This window comes from Natrix helvetica (genome assembly GCF_964273705.1).
Source record: "Natrix helvetica genome assembly, chromosome: 1".
Taxonomy (NCBI): Eukaryota; Metazoa; Chordata; class Lepidosauria; order Squamata; family Natricidae; genus Natrix; species Natrix helvetica.
The window spans coordinates 228,762,008-228,782,523 of record NC_138548.1 but is presented as its reverse complement, the minus strand read 5'-3'; the positions used below and the strand labels follow the sequence as shown (position 1 = coordinate 228,782,523).

At 41.1% G+C, this 20,516-nt stretch overlaps 1 protein-coding gene across 3 annotated transcripts in view; it reads right to left on the bottom strand.

Moving 5' to 3' along the window:
* RHOT1 (ras homolog family member T1) overlaps positions 1-18,103 on the bottom strand; it is a 58,552-nt gene extending 40,449 nt beyond the window's left edge. The window contains exons 1-5 of one of the 3 annotated variants that reach the window (XM_081933192.1): positions 17,774-18,103; positions 10,140-10,198; positions 8,916-8,997; positions 2,525-2,568; positions 280-333 (exon numbers count right to left, since the gene is read on the bottom strand). In XM_081933192.1, the coding sequence (XP_081789318.1) occupies positions 280-333; positions 2,525-2,568; positions 8,916-8,997; positions 10,140-10,198; positions 17,774-17,810 (276 nt within the window). In that variant the 5' untranslated portion in view covers positions 17,811-18,103. The remainder of the gene's footprint in view (positions 1-279; positions 334-2,524; positions 2,569-8,915; positions 8,998-10,139; positions 10,199-17,773) is intronic. The other 2 variants (XM_081933190.1, XM_081933191.1) reach the window with 2 other exon arrangements.
* Between the last annotated feature and the right edge of the window lie 2,413 nt (positions 18,104-20,516).

Genomic DNA, 20,516 nt, shown 5'->3' with positions numbered 1-20,516 from the left:
TCCAACATCAGTGTGTGACCTCACAAATGCGCTTCTGGAAGAATGGTCAAAAATTCCCATAAACACACTCCTGAACCTTATGGACAGTCTTTCCAGAAGAGTTGAAGCTGTTATAGCTGCAAAGGGTGGACCGACCTCATATTGAACCCTATGGATTAGGAATGGGATGTCACTTACAGTAAGTTCATATGCGAGTAAAGGCAGGTGGGCGAATTCTTTTGGCAATATAATGTATGTTATATTAATATATGGACAAATTAAAAAGTGCTTTCCTCATACCTTATCAATTGAATTCTTGTTGTTAACTGCATATACTATGCAAATTACATTTGCCTGGGACAAAGAAGAAGCAAATGGTTTATAACTGCAACGTCTTCCTAGCAAATATCTTAAAAGACATTATGAAAGACCACTTGATAGTTCCTTCTGATATTCAATAAATATGAGATATTAAAATTGTGAACTAGCAATTTGCTTGTAGGTTTTGCACTGTGGGCATAAAGAATAAACACACAAATACATACATCTATTTTTGAAACTTGAAACTTGAATGTAATTTGGTGAATCTTGTTTGGAGTTTGTTTGGTAAAGAGTAGAAAAATCATAAATGGATTTGCGAAGATGTGGAATCATATGCTTCAAAGTGAACTATACTTACAAACAAATTCACTGACTTTCCCACCAAAATTTATCAGTAAAAGTTTCAACATCTGAAAAAAGCAGCCTATTATTTCAACAGAAACTTGTTCTGCTTGTACAAAGGGTATTTCTTCTCCATCTTTTCCCTATCTTTTTTGTTGTTCCATGGGAGGAGTGTTCTGACGTTAGATTGAAAAATTTCAATTCATAAGAGGAAGTCTGCTCATTAGTCATCAAATCAAGACAAAGATCCATTAGTTTATTTTTAAACTCATCTTGTACGCCCATCCTAGTCCAAGAAAGACTGCCTGGGATCACTCATGCCTTAGTCACTTCCCAACTGGATTATTGCAAATATATTCTACCGTGATATCCTTGAAAAATGCCCAGAAGCTTCAACTGATCCATATGTTGCAGCATATCCAAATTCTGAATGCATTGGATGCAGTTTGTATTATTCCTGTGTTGCCCTGCTATTGCGGGTGCTACACTGGCCCCCAGAACAATTCTGGATATAATACAATGTGGTTATTGCCATCAAAGCATTGCATGGCATAGGATTAAATGACTTGTGGAGCTGCACCTCCCCAAAGGTTTCAGTTTTCCCACCCGATCTGATAAAATGGGCATGTTCCAGGTCCCACCTATTAAACATCATCTGATGGGACCTAGGAGACGGGCCCATTCTGTTGTAGTGCCTGTTATGCGTAATAATTTCCTCAAGATCGGAAATATCCCAAAATTCCAGGTGTCCTGGAAGGTCATGAAGACCTCAGTCGCTGGGATGTTAGTTGTGCCCATCGTAGATATATAGCTGCGCTGTGAGTTTGTTCAGGTGCCTGCCTTTGGTATTATAGTTACTTTTAACTTAGTTTGTATTTGCGTTTTGAGGTTCTATTGTATATTTTGGGTGAATTGTTGTTAGAAACCTAGGGTTAGGTATTTAAAACCAATGGCCGTGTAAAAATTTCAAAATAAATTTACAGAAAATATTTTTGCTTAAGTTTCCCCCGCCCCTCCCATCATTCTGGCATGAAGGACTTTGAAAACCTGGACCTGTTCTTGACAACCACACAGCTGCAAGGATATACTTTACTAAACATCCATTCCAGTTAAGACATTTCGACTGACAGTCTAATGGGAAGAACCGAGAGTGAGAATGTTTTATAGCTCGAGGATAAATTCATCATGGTACAGGCTTTCCTCATTCCTACATCAGTACTCAGATAAATCATGCCTTTTAAATGATTTGCCAGGTGTTGAAAACCTGGCTGATTTAAAGCAACCAAATCACTTTAAAGATGCAACATAAATGTATTAAGCCTGCAAACAAACAAAAACCTGTGCACACTGGGCTTCCAGCAGAGTAGCCTTGGGCAAAAACAGAATCAGAGTTTCTATATCTTTGACCTACTATACTTCAAAGACAAGACAAAGAAAAAGGCAGACCCAGTGTAAATTACAGCATATTACTGGAATGCTTTTGAAAATCCCACTGGGAAGGCCTTCTCCTTATTTATCCTGTCTTACTAAGTAGCACATCAGCTATACCAAAGTTGAGATAAGGTAAATATAAACCATTTGGTTTACTGGGCCTCTGGTTCCTGTCTGATTTTTCCCTGTCAGCACTCAGGGTCAATCAATCCAGCTTGTTGTGAATATTTCACTATAAGAGTACTTTAAGGAGTTCACATACAAGGGTAAGTGAGGTGGGCTTTGGTAGTGAACCCAGTTCACGTGTGTAAGGAAAGGGGATACTTTTCATCACATAATAATTTCATAATAATCAGAATGATTCTGGCTCTTCTCATGGAAAGAAATTCACCAAGTTCCACAGAACAGGTAAATCACAACTATTTCAAGACAGAAGACAGATTCCACTCACCTGAGATATTTCATGATGGAGCTGTTCGTCACTTTGCTCATATTCTGCAATGGAATAGAATGTCACAATGATTATTCATCTAAATGATCAAAGGCCAGTAGGTACACTTAAATAGTAAGAGACACAATGTTTTCCAGTCTTAATCAGACTATTAGTATAGCATTCCAAACTGCAAATGTTGCAGTTTGTAATGCTATATTCATCATTAACAATTGATTTTCAAGATGCTCCATTACACATTGCCCTAAGCATTTGCACACAAGTTGGGATATAAAATAAATACATTTCCACATACTATTCTAACTTTCTGTCACCAAGCACATTCCCAAGCCATCTGCTATTCTACTTATACTTTCTATCAACCTATTAAAAGGACAACTAGGAAGAACTTATCTTTGACTGATCTCATTTTGACTACACAAACATTAGCGTTCTAGAGCCAGAGAAAAGAAAGATCATTTAAGCATGCAGGTTCAATGTATTGGAAAAATAAAGTCCTATGTTATTCTTTTGATTGTGCAATGTAAGACAGTCTTTGATCAATTATTTATTTTCCAGTCTCCCAAGTAAAGTTAGATAAAATGGGAAATAGATAAAAAGAGAATGGGGAATACAGTAAAAGCTTGAGGAGGAGGTAGTATTTGTTAAATGTGAATGAACATTATATTTCAATATGTATCACTTGCATAATGTGATATAATGTAACATAACAAGCAAAATTATGTAATAAGGTAAGTTATGTCTACCCTGAATTTAGATCTAGGGGATTTGTCCACTAAATGAGGTTAGACTGTCTGCTAAATTGGGGTGAAGTCTGGATTAAAATGTTGCATGCTAAATGTAAAATCTGTTAAATCAAGCTCGGTAAAACCAAGGTTTTATAACAAAGTATTGCAACAAAGAATTATCAGAGTGAGGATAACAAATGAACCTCTACCAAGTTATTTTCTTGCCTCTAATCTTCAATTCAATTCAATTTCAATTTATTTGATTTCTAGACTGCCCCCTCTCCCCAAAGGGACTCGGAGCGGTGTACAGGCACCAGATAAAAAACCATACACATAAGAATAAATTACCATTAAAATCAAATTAAACCTTAACCTCTGTACAAATTGATAAAAATTAAAACTCAGCCTAAAACCAACCCGTAAATTTAAAAATGCAGACTGAGGTGGGAGAGCTGGGATTAGGCCAGGCCGGCTAAATTGAACAGGTGGGTTTTAAGCTTCTTACGGAAGGAGCGGAGGTCTGTAGTTGTTCTAATATCAGGGGGGAGGTCATTCCAGAGGGTCGGGCCCATCACAGAGAAGGCCCTTCCCCTGGGCGTCGCCCGCTGGCACAGCCTAGTGGACAGCACCCAGAGGAGTCCCTCTCTGTGTGAGCGGATCGGCCGAAGGGATGTATGGGGCAGGATACGATCCCGCAAATACCTAGGTCCTGTGCCATGGAGCGCTTTAAAGATGATAATCAGCACCTTGAAACGCACCCGAAAAGCTACAGGTAGCCAGTGCAGCCCGCACAGGAGAGGTGTTACGTAGGAGTACCTAGCGACTCCCGAAACTGCCCGCGCGGCCGCATTCTGAACTAACTGCAGCCTTCGGGTACATCTCAAGGGGAGCCCCATGTAGAGAGCGTTACAGTAGTCCAGTCGGGACGTCACAAGCGCATGGGTGACTGTGCGGAGGGCATTCCGGTCCAAGAGGGGACGCAATTGGCACACCAGGCGAACCTGGTGAAACGCCCCCCTTGCCACGGCTGTCACATGGTCGTCCATTGACAGCCGGGCATCTAGGAGGACGCCCAGATTGCGTACCCGATCCACGGGGGCCAGATGTTCGCCCCCAATGGCCAGTGATGGAGTCAAATGGTTGAACCGGGGTGCCGGTAGCCACAGCCACTCCGTCTTGGACGGGTTGAGCTTGAGTCTGTTACTTCCCATCCAGATCCGTACGGCTTCCAGACACCGGAACATCACTTTGACGGCATCGTTGGAGTGGTTCGGGGTAGAAATGTACAGCTGGGTATCATCCGCGTACAGATGGTAATCTACCCCGAACCCACGAATGATCTCGCCCAGCGGCTTCATGTATGTGTTGAACAGGAGAGGCGAGAGCACCGACCCTTGCGGCACCCCACAAGTGAGCGGCCTCAAGGTCAACCTCTGCCCCCCTGCCAACACAAATTGCACTCGGCCAGAGAGGTAGGAGGAGAACCACCACAGAACGGTGCCCCTCACCCCTAGCCCCTCCAGTCGATGCAATAGGATACCATGGTCGGTGGTATCAAAAGCCGCCGAGCAGTCTAATAGGACCAGGATGGAGGAGCAACCCCCATCTCTGGCCCTCCAGAGATCATCTACCAACACGACCAATGCCGTCTCCGTGCTGTGGCTGGGCCGGAAACTGGACTGGCGCGGGTCCAGATAATCAATTTCCTCCAAGTGGCGTGGGAACTGTTGTGCCACCACACTCTCTACAACCTTCGCCAGGAAGCAAAGGTTGGAGACGGGACGGTAGTTGGCTAACATAGCTGGGTCCAGGGAAAGCTTCTTGAGTAGGGACCTCACCACCGCCTCTTTCAGGATGGCCGGCAAGAACCCCTCTCTCAAAGAAGCGTTGACTAACTCCTGGAGCCAGCCTCGTGTGACCTCCCAGGATGCCAGTATAAGCCAGGAGGGACACGGGTCCAGTAAACATGTGGTGGCTCGCAGTCGCCCACGCAACCTGTCCATATCGTCGGAAGTAACAGAGTCAAACTCCTCCCAGAGTGGAGCCTCAAGACCCACCTCCGACGTCCCCTCTAGACCGCTAGAGGGGACCCACTCGCTGCGAATCTCAGCGATTTTGTCCTGCAGATACTCCCCAAATTCCTCTGCTCTACCCTGCAAAGGGGCTTCCCGCGGCCTCTGTTGGAGGAGGGAGCGGGTCACCCTAAACAGGGCGGCAGGGCGGTTATCTGCGGATGCAATAAGAGTGGCACAATACTGATGCTTGGCCACTCTTAATGCCACAAGGTAAGTCCGCAAATAGGCTCTCACCTGTGATCGGTCAGATTCAGAGCGTGACGATCTCCATCTGGTCTCTAGGCGTCTCTTGCGGCGCTTCATCTCCCTCAGCTCCTCGGTGAACCAAGGGGCCTGGGTGGTTCGCTGCCGCAAGAGAGGCCGCAAGGGCGCAACCCGGTCCAAGGCCCCGGCGGCCGCACTGTTCCATGCAGCCACTAGGTCCTCCATCCGGGTGCGGGTCAGGGCTACAGGAAAAATAAAAATAATTAAAAATAATTTGACAAATGGAAACTTTCCATGTTTGCTACATCTTATAAATGAATTTAATGGGGGGGAAAACCAAGGTCATTTCTAAGAAAGTGATGTTTGGTAAATAGTACTTTCCCCATTGACTTTTCCATCTTCTCCCATTGACTTTGCTTGTCGGAAGCCAGCTGGGATGGTTACAAATGGTGATCACATGAACCCCAGAACAATTCAACTATTATAAACATATGCTAGTTGCCAAGTGCCTGAATTTTGATTGCATGATCATGGGGATGCTGCAATGGCTGTAAGTGTGAAAACCAGTCATAAGTCACTTTTTTCAGTGGCATTGTAACTTCAAATGGCCACTAAACGAATGGGGTGTTGGTTCTTACCTGATACGCCCCTTCTCTGGGCAGGTGGAGACAGTGGTCATGCATGGGTTAACTCAATCAGTAACCAATAGAACTGAGTCTACCAAAGTGATGTCATCACCTCTGAGGAGCATGCTCCCGCTTTTCTTGACGAAGGAGATAAGTAGACTGCTGTGCGCTGAACAATCGTTTTCCGTCCTGTGACTTCACAACATGCTCCCAGATCTCCCTTGCGAAGTAAGCCAGGACCCAAATGGGTGGGGATGACCGCTGTCTCCACCTGCCCAGAGAAGGGGCGTATCAGGTAAGAACCAATGCCCCATTCTCCAAAGTTGGTGGAGACAGCGGTCATGCATGGGATGTACCAAAGCTGGCGTGTCCCCAGGAGGGAATGAGATTGGTCTAGGAGCTGGAAGAAGGAAGAACTTGCTGAAGGACACGCCTTCCAAAGGCCGCATCCACTGATGCATACCGATCCACCTTATAATGTCGTATAAATGAATTAGTAGACCAGGTAGCCGCCTTGCAGATCTATTCCACTATTGGTCTTCTGGAATGGCAGAAGAAACCACCGAAGACAGCGGCTGTGGAGCCGTGCCCAAGGGACAATGGAGAAGCAGGAGACCATCTTCCCCAGCAGTTGAGACAGTTGGACCCGCTGTCTCTTTCGCACCTCCTTGGCTAAATCCCTGAGACTGCTCTGGCGTTCCTGAGACAGAAAGACCTTCCCCTGAGACGAATCGATGAGGGCTCCCAAGTGCACCAGGCGAGAGGTGGGAAAGAAGTGATTCGTCTTCTGATTGATGGAGAACCCAACCTCCTGCAGCACTTGTAGGGTGTCCTGGAGATCCCGGAGGAAGAATGTCGTCCAGATAACAAAAGATCCGGATGGGTCTGGCACGCAGGTGGGCTGCTACGACTGACAGAAGTTTCGTGAAAACACTCGGGGTCGATGAAAGCCCGAAGGGAAGGGCCCGATATTGGAAGTGGCGGCCCGCATGGACAAAGCGGAGGAACCGTCTGTGTCACCTGTGAATGTGGTTCCTGGGGTTAGGCCTGGGGTTCCTGGAAGGGGGCTCAGTGTGGGTAGCTTCCGGAGCAGCCCTGCGCCTGTGGGCCCCAGGTGAAGGAGGTTCGGTGGTGAGAGCAGGGGCCAAGGAGACTGGAGGCAGTTGAGGCTCAGGATTAGGAGAGGAGGCCATGGCCTGTACTCACGGCTCTTGAAGAAGCTTAAAATGGCTGGCAGATGATTTTCGCGCCCAAACAAGATGGCCACTGAGGCTACAGAGCCTATGGGCCGGCGCCACGAGGTAGCCAAGGCCGCGAAGTGCGCGTGGGCATCGGAGGCCCTGCAGCAAGACTGCAGAGCCAAGGACGAAGCCGTGGTGGTCTAGCAGCAGCGGGAGCGCGGAGGAATGGTGGTGAGGTGCGGTAGCACTGGCAGCGCTTCCTAGCGGCAGCTTTTAGCAGCTTTTGGAGGCTCCCTGCAGCGTCCGATGGCTTCTGGTGGCGGTTAGCGGCATTGGCAGCAAGGGAGAGCCAGGGGAAGGCAGCAGAGGCGGCAGCGCTGAGTGAAGCCTCCAACGGCTATTGCAAAACCGCGCTGCTAGCCAGGGAGCTTCAGAAGCCCGTAGGCAAGTTAGGAGGCAAAGGCCTCGAAGAAGCCCTGGCAATGTCTCTCCAACAGCCCAGGAGTCCTGCCTCCAAAGGTCCAGTAGAAGCTTATTCTCTGTCTTTCCAATTTAGATGAAATTTTGTTCTTTGAGTAAAAGCCAATTAAATCCAAGTAGAATAGTCAAATATTAAATACTAGTTGAGGAGAAAGCGATTAGCCCAGCCAGTTCCAATAGAACTGAGTCTAAAAAAGCGGGAGCATGCTCCTCAGAGGCAATGGCATCACTTTGGTAGACTCAGTTCTATTGGTTACTGACTGAGTTAACCCATGCATGACTGCTGTCTCCACCAACTTTGAAGAAATGTTACTAAGTCAAGGACAACCTGTATACTTTCCAATTTTCAATTCAGTATCTCAGTTTTCAAGAAAAATCCTGAATTGGTACGTTGTATGACAATGAACATATGTAAAATTAAAGAACCAAGCTAGGATTTGTCTTCATGCCAAGTAGATTTATATCCTAAATGGATATATTGATATTAATTTGGATGTTTCTCCAGACTAAAAGCAGAGAATATTTATCAATATTCAACAAAATGTATGAAGCTCTACTTTCAATCATATAGATGCAGATTATTATAGTAGGCAGTTCTAGGTTTGCTTTACATTGGATGGAACCTAAATACCTAGTGCTTTATAGTTACAAGCAGATGACAGGCTGGCACCTGGCCATTTTATACTTATTTCATAATTTAGCTGCCAGGCATCTTCTCCATTATCTTCCTATCTAAAAGAAAAATATCCCCATTTCATCTGCTTCATAACATGTAGAAAGCTGCCAGAAAATACTGGTTCTGTTGGGAAAATGTCAGAAGACATTTAACAGCAGTAGACCTTATAACCCAATTCATTACTTTATAAAGGACTAAAGTATCATTGATGCATTTGTGAGACTAAGAAAGGAGCAAAGAGACTGATTTTTTTAAAAAAATCTTGGTTATTAGATGCATAAGCGGTAAAGACAGAGAAGCACTATTAATTGGGTGGAAGAGATATATACACCTGATGAATTGTTCTTTGATACCTCCATTCCCAGAGCAGCCAAACCATAATGAATGTCTCTTTTTTAATTTATAAAAACAGAGGCATTACCTGAATAATCCACTATATGGGTTGGCACTCTTTCTGGAGTAACATCAGCCGGGATAGTGATTTCTTCAGCTCGGGGAGGAACCTTGGTGTATGAAAAGCAGAAATCTTAGTTAAATGCTTTATATAAATTGCAAAGTTTGTAACCTCTAATAGGAGAAACTGAGCAATTATCTATGATACCTCCCCTTAAGCAGGAAACTTCAAATCCAGTTAAGTAATACAAACTTTTACTACTTGCAACCTTATTTGATTTCGCCAGTCTCCATTAAGGAAATTCAACATTGCGCATTCCTTACCATAAAAAATCCAGTTTGTTCCAAAGTCATTTCATGACTGCTACATAAATTGCTATTTCTAACAATTCCAAGTACTTCTACTACGCAACTTTCTAATCAATGAATCCCATGACTAATAAGGTTTGATATAGAACCATAGCAAACAGCTAGAACACTATATTCCTTATCATTGATTTTTTTTTCCACAGAACATAATGGGTAACAATGGAACTCTCCATTCCATTCTCAGACATTCAATGATTTTTACCAAGCCATTCATCACAGTAGTTAGTGTCATACACAGGCATATTTTAGCCTAATGAAAATTATGGCAATAAAATCTTGCACGCTAATGATTGAAAATATATTATTATACTGTGTCACTCATCATATCAACTACGAACAGAAATGGCAGCAATATATCCTATTGGTTAATGTGTTAAGTAACATGTACATGTTAAACTTACAAATTTCTTTACATAATTTCCCACATTTTTGAAAGCTTATAAAGGAATCCTTATTTTGTGTATCTAGAAGAAAATAGCATAAAATACATACCGATACTTTTAGAAGCAAATACTTATATTAGACTCAAAGCTTATGCTTTAGGAGTTTTTGTATTTCTATCAAGGGCTTTAAAAATATAGTGAAACATGAACAGATTAACCAGTGGACGCATATCAGCTTCTAATGAACATCTAGTATATTGACAAGTACGCAATTATTGCAATTTTATGTAATTTACAATTATATAATATACAATTTATGTAACATACCCTTTACAGACGATGGCAATGATGTACTCTAATTTGTATCAAACACCATTAGTAAATGTAACTCACAGCAGAATGCTGTCCACTGTATGTGTAATCTGTTACATTAAAGTCCAGCAAATTGAAATTTAATTTCACAAGGATTTTTTTAAAAATCAAGTGTCATGAAAACTTACCTCTTCAGGAAATTCTTCACTGACAAGAGACATGATAAGTGATGTCTTCCCAACTCTGGCTGTGAAATTGAGAAGATGAACATTCCTGAAGGATTTCCATAGGTAATTCTTGGCAGGGGTGGGGGTGGGGAGGTGAGGGATGGTGTCAAGAGTTACTACCAGCAATAGTACTGCTAACCAGCAATAAAACTGTAGACAAACCTTTATTTTAAAAAAATAGAGCCATGGTTCTTTGAAATGACAACTATAAAAGCACAATCAATGTGGTGAGTTCTACAAAACTTTCTCATTTTTTAAAAAGAAAATCTTAATATAGGTCAGCTAATAGGAAAAATAATATCCCTGCATGAATATACAGCAGTGGTCCCCAACCCTCTTGGTAGCAGGATCACGACTGGAGGGGGAGGGAGAGATGGTTTTGCACGCTACCTAGATCTCACACATGCATAGATGAAGCTTCACTCGCTTGTGCAGCCTGGTTCCTAACAGGACATGGACTGGTACTGGTCCATGGACCCCTGGGGATCCTTGATATACAACTCCTTTCCAAACAAGATTAAAACTACAATATCCTCATAATAAAGAATTCTGGGGTTCAATTTAACAAACAAGACTTTGGCAAATTACTGCACTGATCAATGCTTTTGAAGACTACTGGATTACTATATACCAGGATAGCAATTGATTAGGACTTACTTTCTACAATACGCTTAACTAGGTCAGTTGTGGATTTGTTAGAATATCTGGGGAACATCATTCCAGGTGGTCAAATATAGCCCAAATCATGCCTACTGTTGTGTTGACTCCAGTTAATTTCACCTGATTAATTGTGATATAAGTACACACAATGAGTAACATTAGTATTAGTATTAGCTTGCTGTAGTAGCCCAACTTGCTTGCTGCTGGCAGCTTCATCAGGAAAAAGCCAGGAATTAGTTCAAGACTCATGGAATTGATGGAAAAGGGTTCACATGTCTTTCCAAAATGGAAACCTTTGGGCCACTTTTTGTGATTATGCTCCACTTTCATTTTTAATAAAATCTGACGATGTTAATGGCTGGATAGGCTATGTGTATTGTGGAAACAGGGGTTAGAGTTATACCAGTATTATTTTGAATGAAAAGCAAATTGTATTTACTATAAATTAGTTTGAGAATAAATTGAGAAGTGTCAGAAGAAACACCCCAAATAATGGCCCAGAATTCTCACTACAGGTAGTCCCTGATTTACAACCATTCGTTTAATGACTGTTTGAAGTTACAACAGCACTGAAAAAAGTGACTTATCATTTTTCACACTTACGACCATTGCAGCATCCCCATAGTCACATGATCAAAATTCAGATGCTTGGCAACTGACTCATATTTATGACGGCTGCAGTGTCCCAGGGTCATGTGATCATCTTCCGACAAGCAAAATCAATGGGGAAACTAGATTCACTTAACAACCGTATTACTAACTTAGCAACTGCAGTGATTTATTTAACAATTGTGTCAAGGAAAGTTGTAAAATGGGGCAAAACTCACTTAACAAATGTTTCGCTTAGCAAGAGAAAGTTTGGGCTCAATTGTGGTTGTAAGTCAAGGACTATCTGTATTTAACTATGAAACAACTGGTAGCTATCATGTGATATTGTCATTTAAAGCAAAAACTGTCATTTCAATGCAACAGAATGAGATAGATATTCTGTGCCAATTAAGTAAGAAAGAATAGGAGAAAGCTAACTTACTTCTTTCTGAGCCAAGAAAACTTTTGATGCTGCGATTTTGGAATATTTTTTTAAAAGCCTTTTAAATTCTTTGTCTGACAGGAAGAACTGAATGAGCATAATGACTTCATGCAAAATGACTGTTGGCCCAATAGGATATTCAAATGACTCTGTGAGTTTCCTAAAGTTAGGCCTTGTTGAATCTTGCAATCAGAAATAAAAATGCTATTAATACTTTTAAAACTGGTACAGCACTGAAGAAGATTCTGAAGATTGCAGATGGTCATATAGTTCCCTAGGAGATATGGACACCTTTTTCATGTTTGATTTGTATATAACTGGCATAAAAAATTAATAACAATAATAATATCTTGACTGAGATTGGCAATGCAAGCTTACTTTTTACTATCCAAAATCGTAACAGAACAGCAGCATGTCTTTTTGCCTGTGAAGACTGGATTAGAATAAATTTCCTTTCTTTTTAAAAATTTCCTTTATTTTCTTTTCATATATCAGCCTGGACAAAATCAACCAATAAAAACCCAGCAAGTAGACATGTCTATTTTAATGTGTAGCTTAGTATTGACTTTGTGTGGCATAAGACTAAACATCATGGGAACTGCTTTGTGGAAAAGCAGAATTTTAGTTCCTATTTAACGTTAAGCCCATATGTGAAAACATTCCCAAATTTGAGGCAACTGTAGAAGGAGAGAGTATTCAATCTTTCATTAGCATTTGTTCCACTGTCACCAGACACATTCTTTTCCTTTAAATTTACCCAATAAATTTATCTATAAACAAATATAAATGAGCACAATCTTGTTATATTTTAAAAATTATGGATTTGTCAAGTTCAGTTGATCATTTTCACCAAATGAAAATTATACAGTTCCTTTAGAAATGTAAATTTACAGACACATTCACATATACATCTGTTGACATTGGTGTAACTACCACCACATATCAATCCAAAGGACTTCGATATCACCAAACAGTATTTTTCTATGGTAGTAATGCACTTGTTCAGATTCAATTCAAGTACTCAGAAAAATAAATTTATGTAAGGTGAGATTTAGCTTTCCACACTTCACAGATTTAATCAAAGTTATTTAAAATTGTCCAAAGGCTCTGTTATGCAAAAGTTTACATTGAGATATTTTAGCTTTCCCAAAATGTTAAAGTGGCTGCAATATTGCTGAAATTGAAGCACAGTATTTCCAGAAAGTAGCTCATGGCCTAATTCTGTTTTCAAAAAACATGAGTTGCCCACACAAGTAAACTTCAAATACACCAAATGCGTCATAGCACACAACTAAAAATATAGTTTAACAATTGGTATATTTCTAGTATCCTTTCATGCCCGAACCTTAAAACATTGACAATTACAGGTAGTCCTCCTCAACCTACAACCACAATTGAGCCCCACATTTCTGTTGTTAAGTGAGATATTTGTAAAGTGAGTTTTGCCCCATTTTACAGCCTTTCTTGCCACACTTGTTAAGTGACTCATGGCAGTTGATAAATTAGAAACACGGTTGTTAAGTATATCTGGCTCCCCCGTTGATTTTGCTTGTTAAAAGGTTGCCAAAGTTGATCACATGACCTTGGGACACAACAACAATCATAAATATGAGTCAGTTGCCAAGTGTCTGAGTTTTGATCACGTGACCATGGGGATGCTGCAACAGTCATAAGTGTGAAAAATGGTCACAAGTCACTTTTTTCAGTGCTGTTGTAATGCTGAATGGTCACTAAATGAACTGTTGTAAGTCGAGGATATTGTACCATGTATATTAGCAGACTACCCTCTGTATCTCTCAATGTGTGATCCTTCACTGCTATGTTTCAATTTTATACTAAACTTACGGAATATGGCAGAGAATGCACACAGGAACATTTAAATTAGTGGTGTGCAAAGTATTTCAAATAAAAAAGATCCTCTATATACATTCCAATACAGTTCTGATCATTCTGGAAACATTCCAAAATAATTTCAGCTCAAAATATTTCCAGAATTGTCAGTCTTCTAAATAAAAAACTGAACTTGATATGAAAGGACTTGGGGAGAGAGGAAATATGTAGTACATATTATGGGAATTATTAAAAAAAACACATCAACATTTATACCTATAAATTGCAGTGAAGCAAACCCGTTTTTCTAGAATCGAACTATGCTATGGAAAGTTATGAAACCAATTTGGCTCTAAGAGGAGACAGCTCTATAACAATGTCAGCATGGAAGTTTTTTAACAAAATATTTTCAGACTATACGTTAAAAATTAAATACATTCTAAAGATAAATATGTATGACCCTACTCCTTTCAAAGAATGCCTTAGTTTCCCAGCGCCCCTGGCAAACAACATTTCCCTAAATAAGGATGATATTTTCTAAATTTAGGCTCCCAATTTCAACAGTCACTAGATAAATCAAAGCACAGCTAAAGGACAGCTTGAAGATTTTGGGCTCAGACCAATCTTCTGAGCAGCAACAGTCTTGTCACATGTATGAACCACATGTACTAACGTGAAACATTTCTGACAGTAGCATTCCCAGCAGCTAAAACTCCCTCTGAGAGTGCCTGTTTGGTGTGGTTAAATCACTGGGACAGAAGAACCCAGGAGCACATGAATTCTAATCCCGATTTAGATATAAAATTAGTCGGGTGGTCTTGGGCTGGTCATTCTATTTCAACCCTAGAAAGAAGGCAATAGCAAACCACTTCTGCTATCTTGCCAAGAAAACTATAGGAATCTGTCCAGTCAGTCTCCAGGAGTCAACACTGACTCTAAGGCAGTGCTTCTCAATTATTTTCTGTCATGCCCCCCCTAGGAAGAAGAAAACTTCGCGCGCCCCGCGTAACTGTAAATAGTATCATTTGTCTATGAAATTGTTATAAGTACACCTCTGCATAACACTGTATCCTTATTAACGTATAAGAGAATAAAAAAAGAAAGAAATGTGGATCAATTTACAACAAAGAATAGCTTTATTAACTGTAGCAGAAAAGATTTAAAGGAGCACAGGATTTAAAGGAACACAATATTAAAAAAAAACTTTAACCTGCAAAACAAAAATATATAAAATAATTTGAGCTGAGCCCCCCTTTATGGAGCCTCGCGCCCCCCCTGGGGGGCCCGCCCCACTATTTGAGAAGCACTGCTCTAAGGCAAGCACATACAAACAAAACACCCACCCACAGAGTCCTCGAGAATTAGACTTGCAGCCTACATTCAGAAGGTTTTAAATTCAGCTTCTTCATGCTTAGTCAGATAGCAACATAGTCTATTGTCTAAGACAATAGAATTGTAGGAGAAGTTATTTTGATTTGATTTGAGGGCAATACACTTTGTCTCAAATTGTACTCTGTCAACAGGCTGCCCATGATCAGCTTTTCTGATTTTAAAAGTTGTCTGCAATCTGCATAAAATGAATAGTCAAGAAAATTCAAAATGCCACCCTATCTATGGCTTTTACGATGCAAATCTCATCATGCCTTAGGAAACATTTTTCAAGGTCACATAACTAACAAAACAAGTCAGGAGGAAGGATAATAATCTCTTTAAACAAATAATTATTTATTTAAGTCTTCCAAGAAGATAAAACATACTCTCCATGGCTGAATTCCCACAGATTATTTTTAACACCATTGACCTGGAAATTCAAACTAAATATAAATGAACCAATAGCTAAATATGTGCACATTCTCAGTGCAAGACTATGTCACCCTGCATACCCAAATAAATGACCTAATGCCCTCTGGAAGTTTGGGACTTTATCTCCCATCAGTCTCGCTATAGTGGCTAGCAGCAAAAAATATAATTGTACAAGATCAAAATCTCTGGAAGCATCAGGTTGCTATCCTGAGACAAAAACATTGGTTTGGAAAACAGGAACTCCTGATTTATAAATATTTCACAGTATCTGGCAGGTACATATGCAACAGTCTTCAAGTAATTTAAAAGAAAAAATGATGGGGTCAAAAGAGAAAACAAGCACAACAGAATTCTTATTCTCAATTCCCACCCAAAATCTCATGAAGAGCTTTAAGGAAAAGTCCAAACTCTCAATTCTTGAACTACGGTATTCTAAATATAGCAAATCAATCAAAACTATTTTAATTAATTAATCCCTCAATCAAATTTCAACAATAATTCATAATTGCTAGACCCACAAGACATCAGAGTCATTAACATTCAGAGAAATCTTGGTAACTTTACACAATATTACGGTAGCAGCCAGTCATCAATTTTCTGACATTATTCACACATCATTCTTTGTTAACATACAATCCAAAAAAGCACATTTAATGACACACTCATCAGAAAATAAATCTTTCCCAACTTGTTACGCAAATTAGGTTGCTCCTCATTGTACAATGAATATGCATTCACAAAGACTTCAACCTATAAGTAGCCTACCACATATTTAAATTATGGACCTCTTCGTCTGTATTCCATATACCATACAGAACACTTAATAGCCAAGCATAACGTAGATGTCAGAAGACAGATTATCAAAGACATGGAATAGTTGAATAAATAGCTAGATCTGAGTTAATTGTAGCCATGTGAGTGCCAGATATTTTGGTCTATAACTTCCATCAGCCCCAAACAGAATGGCCAGTAGTCAGGGATGAAACAATTTATAAATCAAGAGATCTGGAATCTAATGTATTTCTGAGGTGCCCTGTCAGTTTGTATTACTTACATAGGAGCATACCTTCGGCAAATATATTCAGTGGAAAACTATGTACAATCATTTTGCTGTAAAATACATTATTAGGACATCTGCTGAGGGAGCATACAGTACTTTGGATACTTGTCCAAAACCCTGTTTTGAATTCCATATTTAGAGCTAAGATGAGTCAAAAAGCTTTAGGCCCAGATCACCAGTGATGTTTAAATAATCAATGAAAGCCTAGCAAGAGCATGTATCTTGCAGTGAGCAGCTGATATGGGGTGGGGAGGGGTGGGGAGGGTTAGGGGAGCAAAGGAAACTTGGTGACTTTTATTTTGAGACAGGACAGCTGGTGCCCTTGTGACAGCAACTTGCTACTGTATTAAAAAAAAATTGATCCAAAATATAAAAGCAGAAGATGGGCTGGCCCTGACAAAAGACGAAAAGGATCTTTTTCCCAGGTGAAAAGATTAAATTGCACCTTTCTATATCCTCATCTGTCCTTCAACGCATGGCGAGCCCAACACTTAAAATAAACCTAACCCCATATGAAACCAGTCTCTAGGTGCCAAGGAAAATAAAGTTTGGAGGAGATTAGCTAGCTTATTGCCCTCCTCAGCAGGTGTCCTAATAGTGTATTTTGGAGCAAACTTCATCATTATACCCAAAGAGTTCCGTTTTCCACCGAGATAAAAAAATTACATTTGCGGAATATTATACCTCTATCACTTCAGTTTCGCTATGCCTTTTCCTCTGCCCCTTTCTACACCCCCTTTCGGCATCTCCTAAAACTAGTCCCTCTCTTCTTCAGCCTGTTCCTCCCCACCTCCTCCCCGTCCCAAGGTCCTATAAAATCCCATTACTGCACCCTTAATCCCGTTTTGTTCTTGCTTTTTAATACCCTGCCCGGCTGTCCTTTCCCTCTCCTACTTTCGCTTAAATCCCCCGCGCCTGCTTCTCCGCCCCCCAACACTTTCACCTTCTCTCCGGCCACCTTTCGGCCAGGTCCACCCGACCCCCCCCATACACACCTCCGTTCCAGTAAAAAGGAAGACGTTAAAACACGTGTCATCTCTTACCTTCGCAAACATCGGCTCTCCCTGTCCTCCCCAGCCAGCCAACTCCACCACCCCCACTGCCCTCAACCTGGTTCATTCAGCGGGGCGAGCCGGCTTCCCATGTCTCCGGCCCAATCCCCTCTTCTTCAATGCTGACCTTCACAGCCGCTCCCTCCCTTCCCTCACTCACGTTCCCCCACCAGCAGGATCCTCACGTCCTTCTTCATCGTGCTCTGCCTCCGCCTTTCTGGGTCCGGCGATCCGGCTCACATCAGGGCTTCGGCCCAAGGCGTGGAGGGGAGGGCGGGAGGGAGAGGAGGTGGGGGGGGGGGGAAGAGCCACGGCCTACTACGCTCGACCCGCTCGCGCCGTCCCCGCCTCCCAACAGCCGGCGCGCGCGCACTTGCTTTTGCTCCCTCGCGGGGCCGCCCCTCCCTCGCGCCCGTTCTCGCAACCTTTCCCTTCGGGGAGATCATAGACGGGAGGCTAGGAAGGACGGGCGGCTTTTGAACTTCCGGAGCTAAGTTCGCAGCCCTTCAACGGCAGGGAAAGTTCTCTCTTTCTTTCTCTCTCTCTCTCTCTCCCTTCCAGGTTGCTCTATGAGGGCTCGGTAGGAGCCCACCGGCGTTTCCTGCTGATACGAATCGGAAAGGCAGTCCGATGGGAGGGAGCAAACCGGAAGTGTATAACCCATGCGTATTCTAGAGTTTAATTAAAAAAAAAACAGGCGTTCCAAAGCAAAGAAGCGTCTTGGGTTGTTGTTTTTTTCCTTCTGTAATTTAATTTAATTTAATTTGGAAAATAATAACGAAAGTAACCTGCATGTATTTAGGGCTACAATGTACACCTGCATTCAATTGATTGGGAGAAATGGGTTGCTTGGAGAGATGGCGATACGATAGATTTATCATTGGTATCGCTTGAAAAATCATAGAATAACAGAGCTGGAAGGGACCTCGGTGGTCATCTAGTCCAACTCCCTGCTCAAGGAAGAGACCCTTATAGAATCATAGAAGGGCAGAGTTGGATTTGTTGCCTGGTATAAGAAACGCGTGTTCAAAATTCGTTTTAATTTCATCTGTTTTTGAAATGTCTATGCTGCCCTATAGAATCAAATTTTCTAAGAGGTACAACTATTGTGATTATTGTACAACATAAACCCCCGAGGAAGAGCATCTCTGGCGTTTGTTAACTTGTCTGCCCTCCACTAGTGTTAAAATCTTGTGTCCAAAATTTTTTTATCTACCACAGATGAAATTTTATTGGCTTGATATCTTTGTTGTGATTATAGCATGGGTACATAAAAGTCAACGTGGTAACTGTCAGTCATTGACTGAAAGTCCTAACACCTTTGATGGAGGAAAACTAGCACAAGGCCACTAACATAAGCAGACATAAATACATTGGTGCATGGAACTCTGGTGCAAAAAAAAAAAAAAAGAACAAGAACCTGGGTGCTATTTATTTTAGCTTCCAAGATAGTTTTCCTGTGAAATTCATTACAGCTTTAAAGTAACGTCCTCTAAATCACTTTTATTTTTGATGGATTTCTCAAGTATCTAAATAGCCTTGTTCTTCAATTATGTATCTCAAAACAAGGTGTTGAAAGATGGAAATGTATATTTTGCCTAGTACATTCTCTCAAAACTAATGTGGACAATCTCAATTTATAACTCTGCAAAGTTATGTGTTTAAACTGATGGTACTCTTTCTTCTTTTGGTCTGCCTTTGATCATATCAATCATACTGCAATCCTGATGGCAGATCTGTCGGCCTTGAATGAGTTCTTGGTAAAAGTCAGGTCATTTAATGGAAGAATGTCCATTATAAATAACATCCCCTAAGTTTACCAACCTGGACTTACCTATTTACAATATTTTAAAATGTAGTTATATGGAGAGGATAAACTCCAATTTTTAAGAACTCCATGACGAGATCTTGGAAATTATACGCCTGTAAGCTTAACATCTGTTAAGATAGTGAAGTGCTATTAAAGATAAAATGTCAGAGGCCTTGTTGAAGGATGTTCAACATAGCTTCGGGAAGTGTAGGTGTTTTGAAAATGTTAATAAAAGTGTGGATGGCAGTAAATATCTACTTAGATTTTCAAAAGGCCTTTGATAAAGTCCCTCATCAAAGACTTCTCGATAAGTTCAACAGTCATAGAAAAAAATAGATCTTCTTGTGAAAAAACAATTGACTAAAAATAAACAGTAGGTGTAAATACACATCTCTCACTATAGAGGGATGTAACTACTGTGATCCTCCGGGATTCTATTCTCCCTTTCTTAAGTATTTATAAATTATCTGGAATTGGGCCTGACTAGTAGAATAGCCAAATGAATCTCAGAAATTTACTTCCTGTTTTCAGCAAAACTGGTGCATTTAACAACTGCAGCATTCATTTAACAATCATTGCAAAAAAAGGTTGCAAAATTTAGTCAGTCAAATGGCGACCCACTGTATGATCGTTATGACTTACAACTATAATGGGCAGGATCCAGTATGATCATAAATTGAGAACTACCTGTTATTCAGTTTTGGGATTCAGTATCATAAGATGTGGTGCTGTCTACCAGCTTGGCTGATTTCAAACAGGTGTTGGGCTAATTCATGAATATTGTGGGAATCAATTGCTATTATCTTGGGTGGTAGTCAAACTGCTACTAAAGGTCATCCGCTGAAGAAGCTACTTGGATAAGCAGCTTCAAGGCAAACAGGGAAGTCCAGGTGCTATGATTCAACTTCCAGACAATTCTTATCTGGATGAATGAGAATCTTCATTGATAATTCTGCTAGCGGTTGATGGGATCTTATCTATCTCCTGAAGGGATGTTCTTCCTAGCTTTTGTCCTGCTTATTAAGTGCCTGCTTAATTTTTAGGTATGGCAGCTTCATCCTAATCTCAAATTATCAGGATGCCAAAACACGGC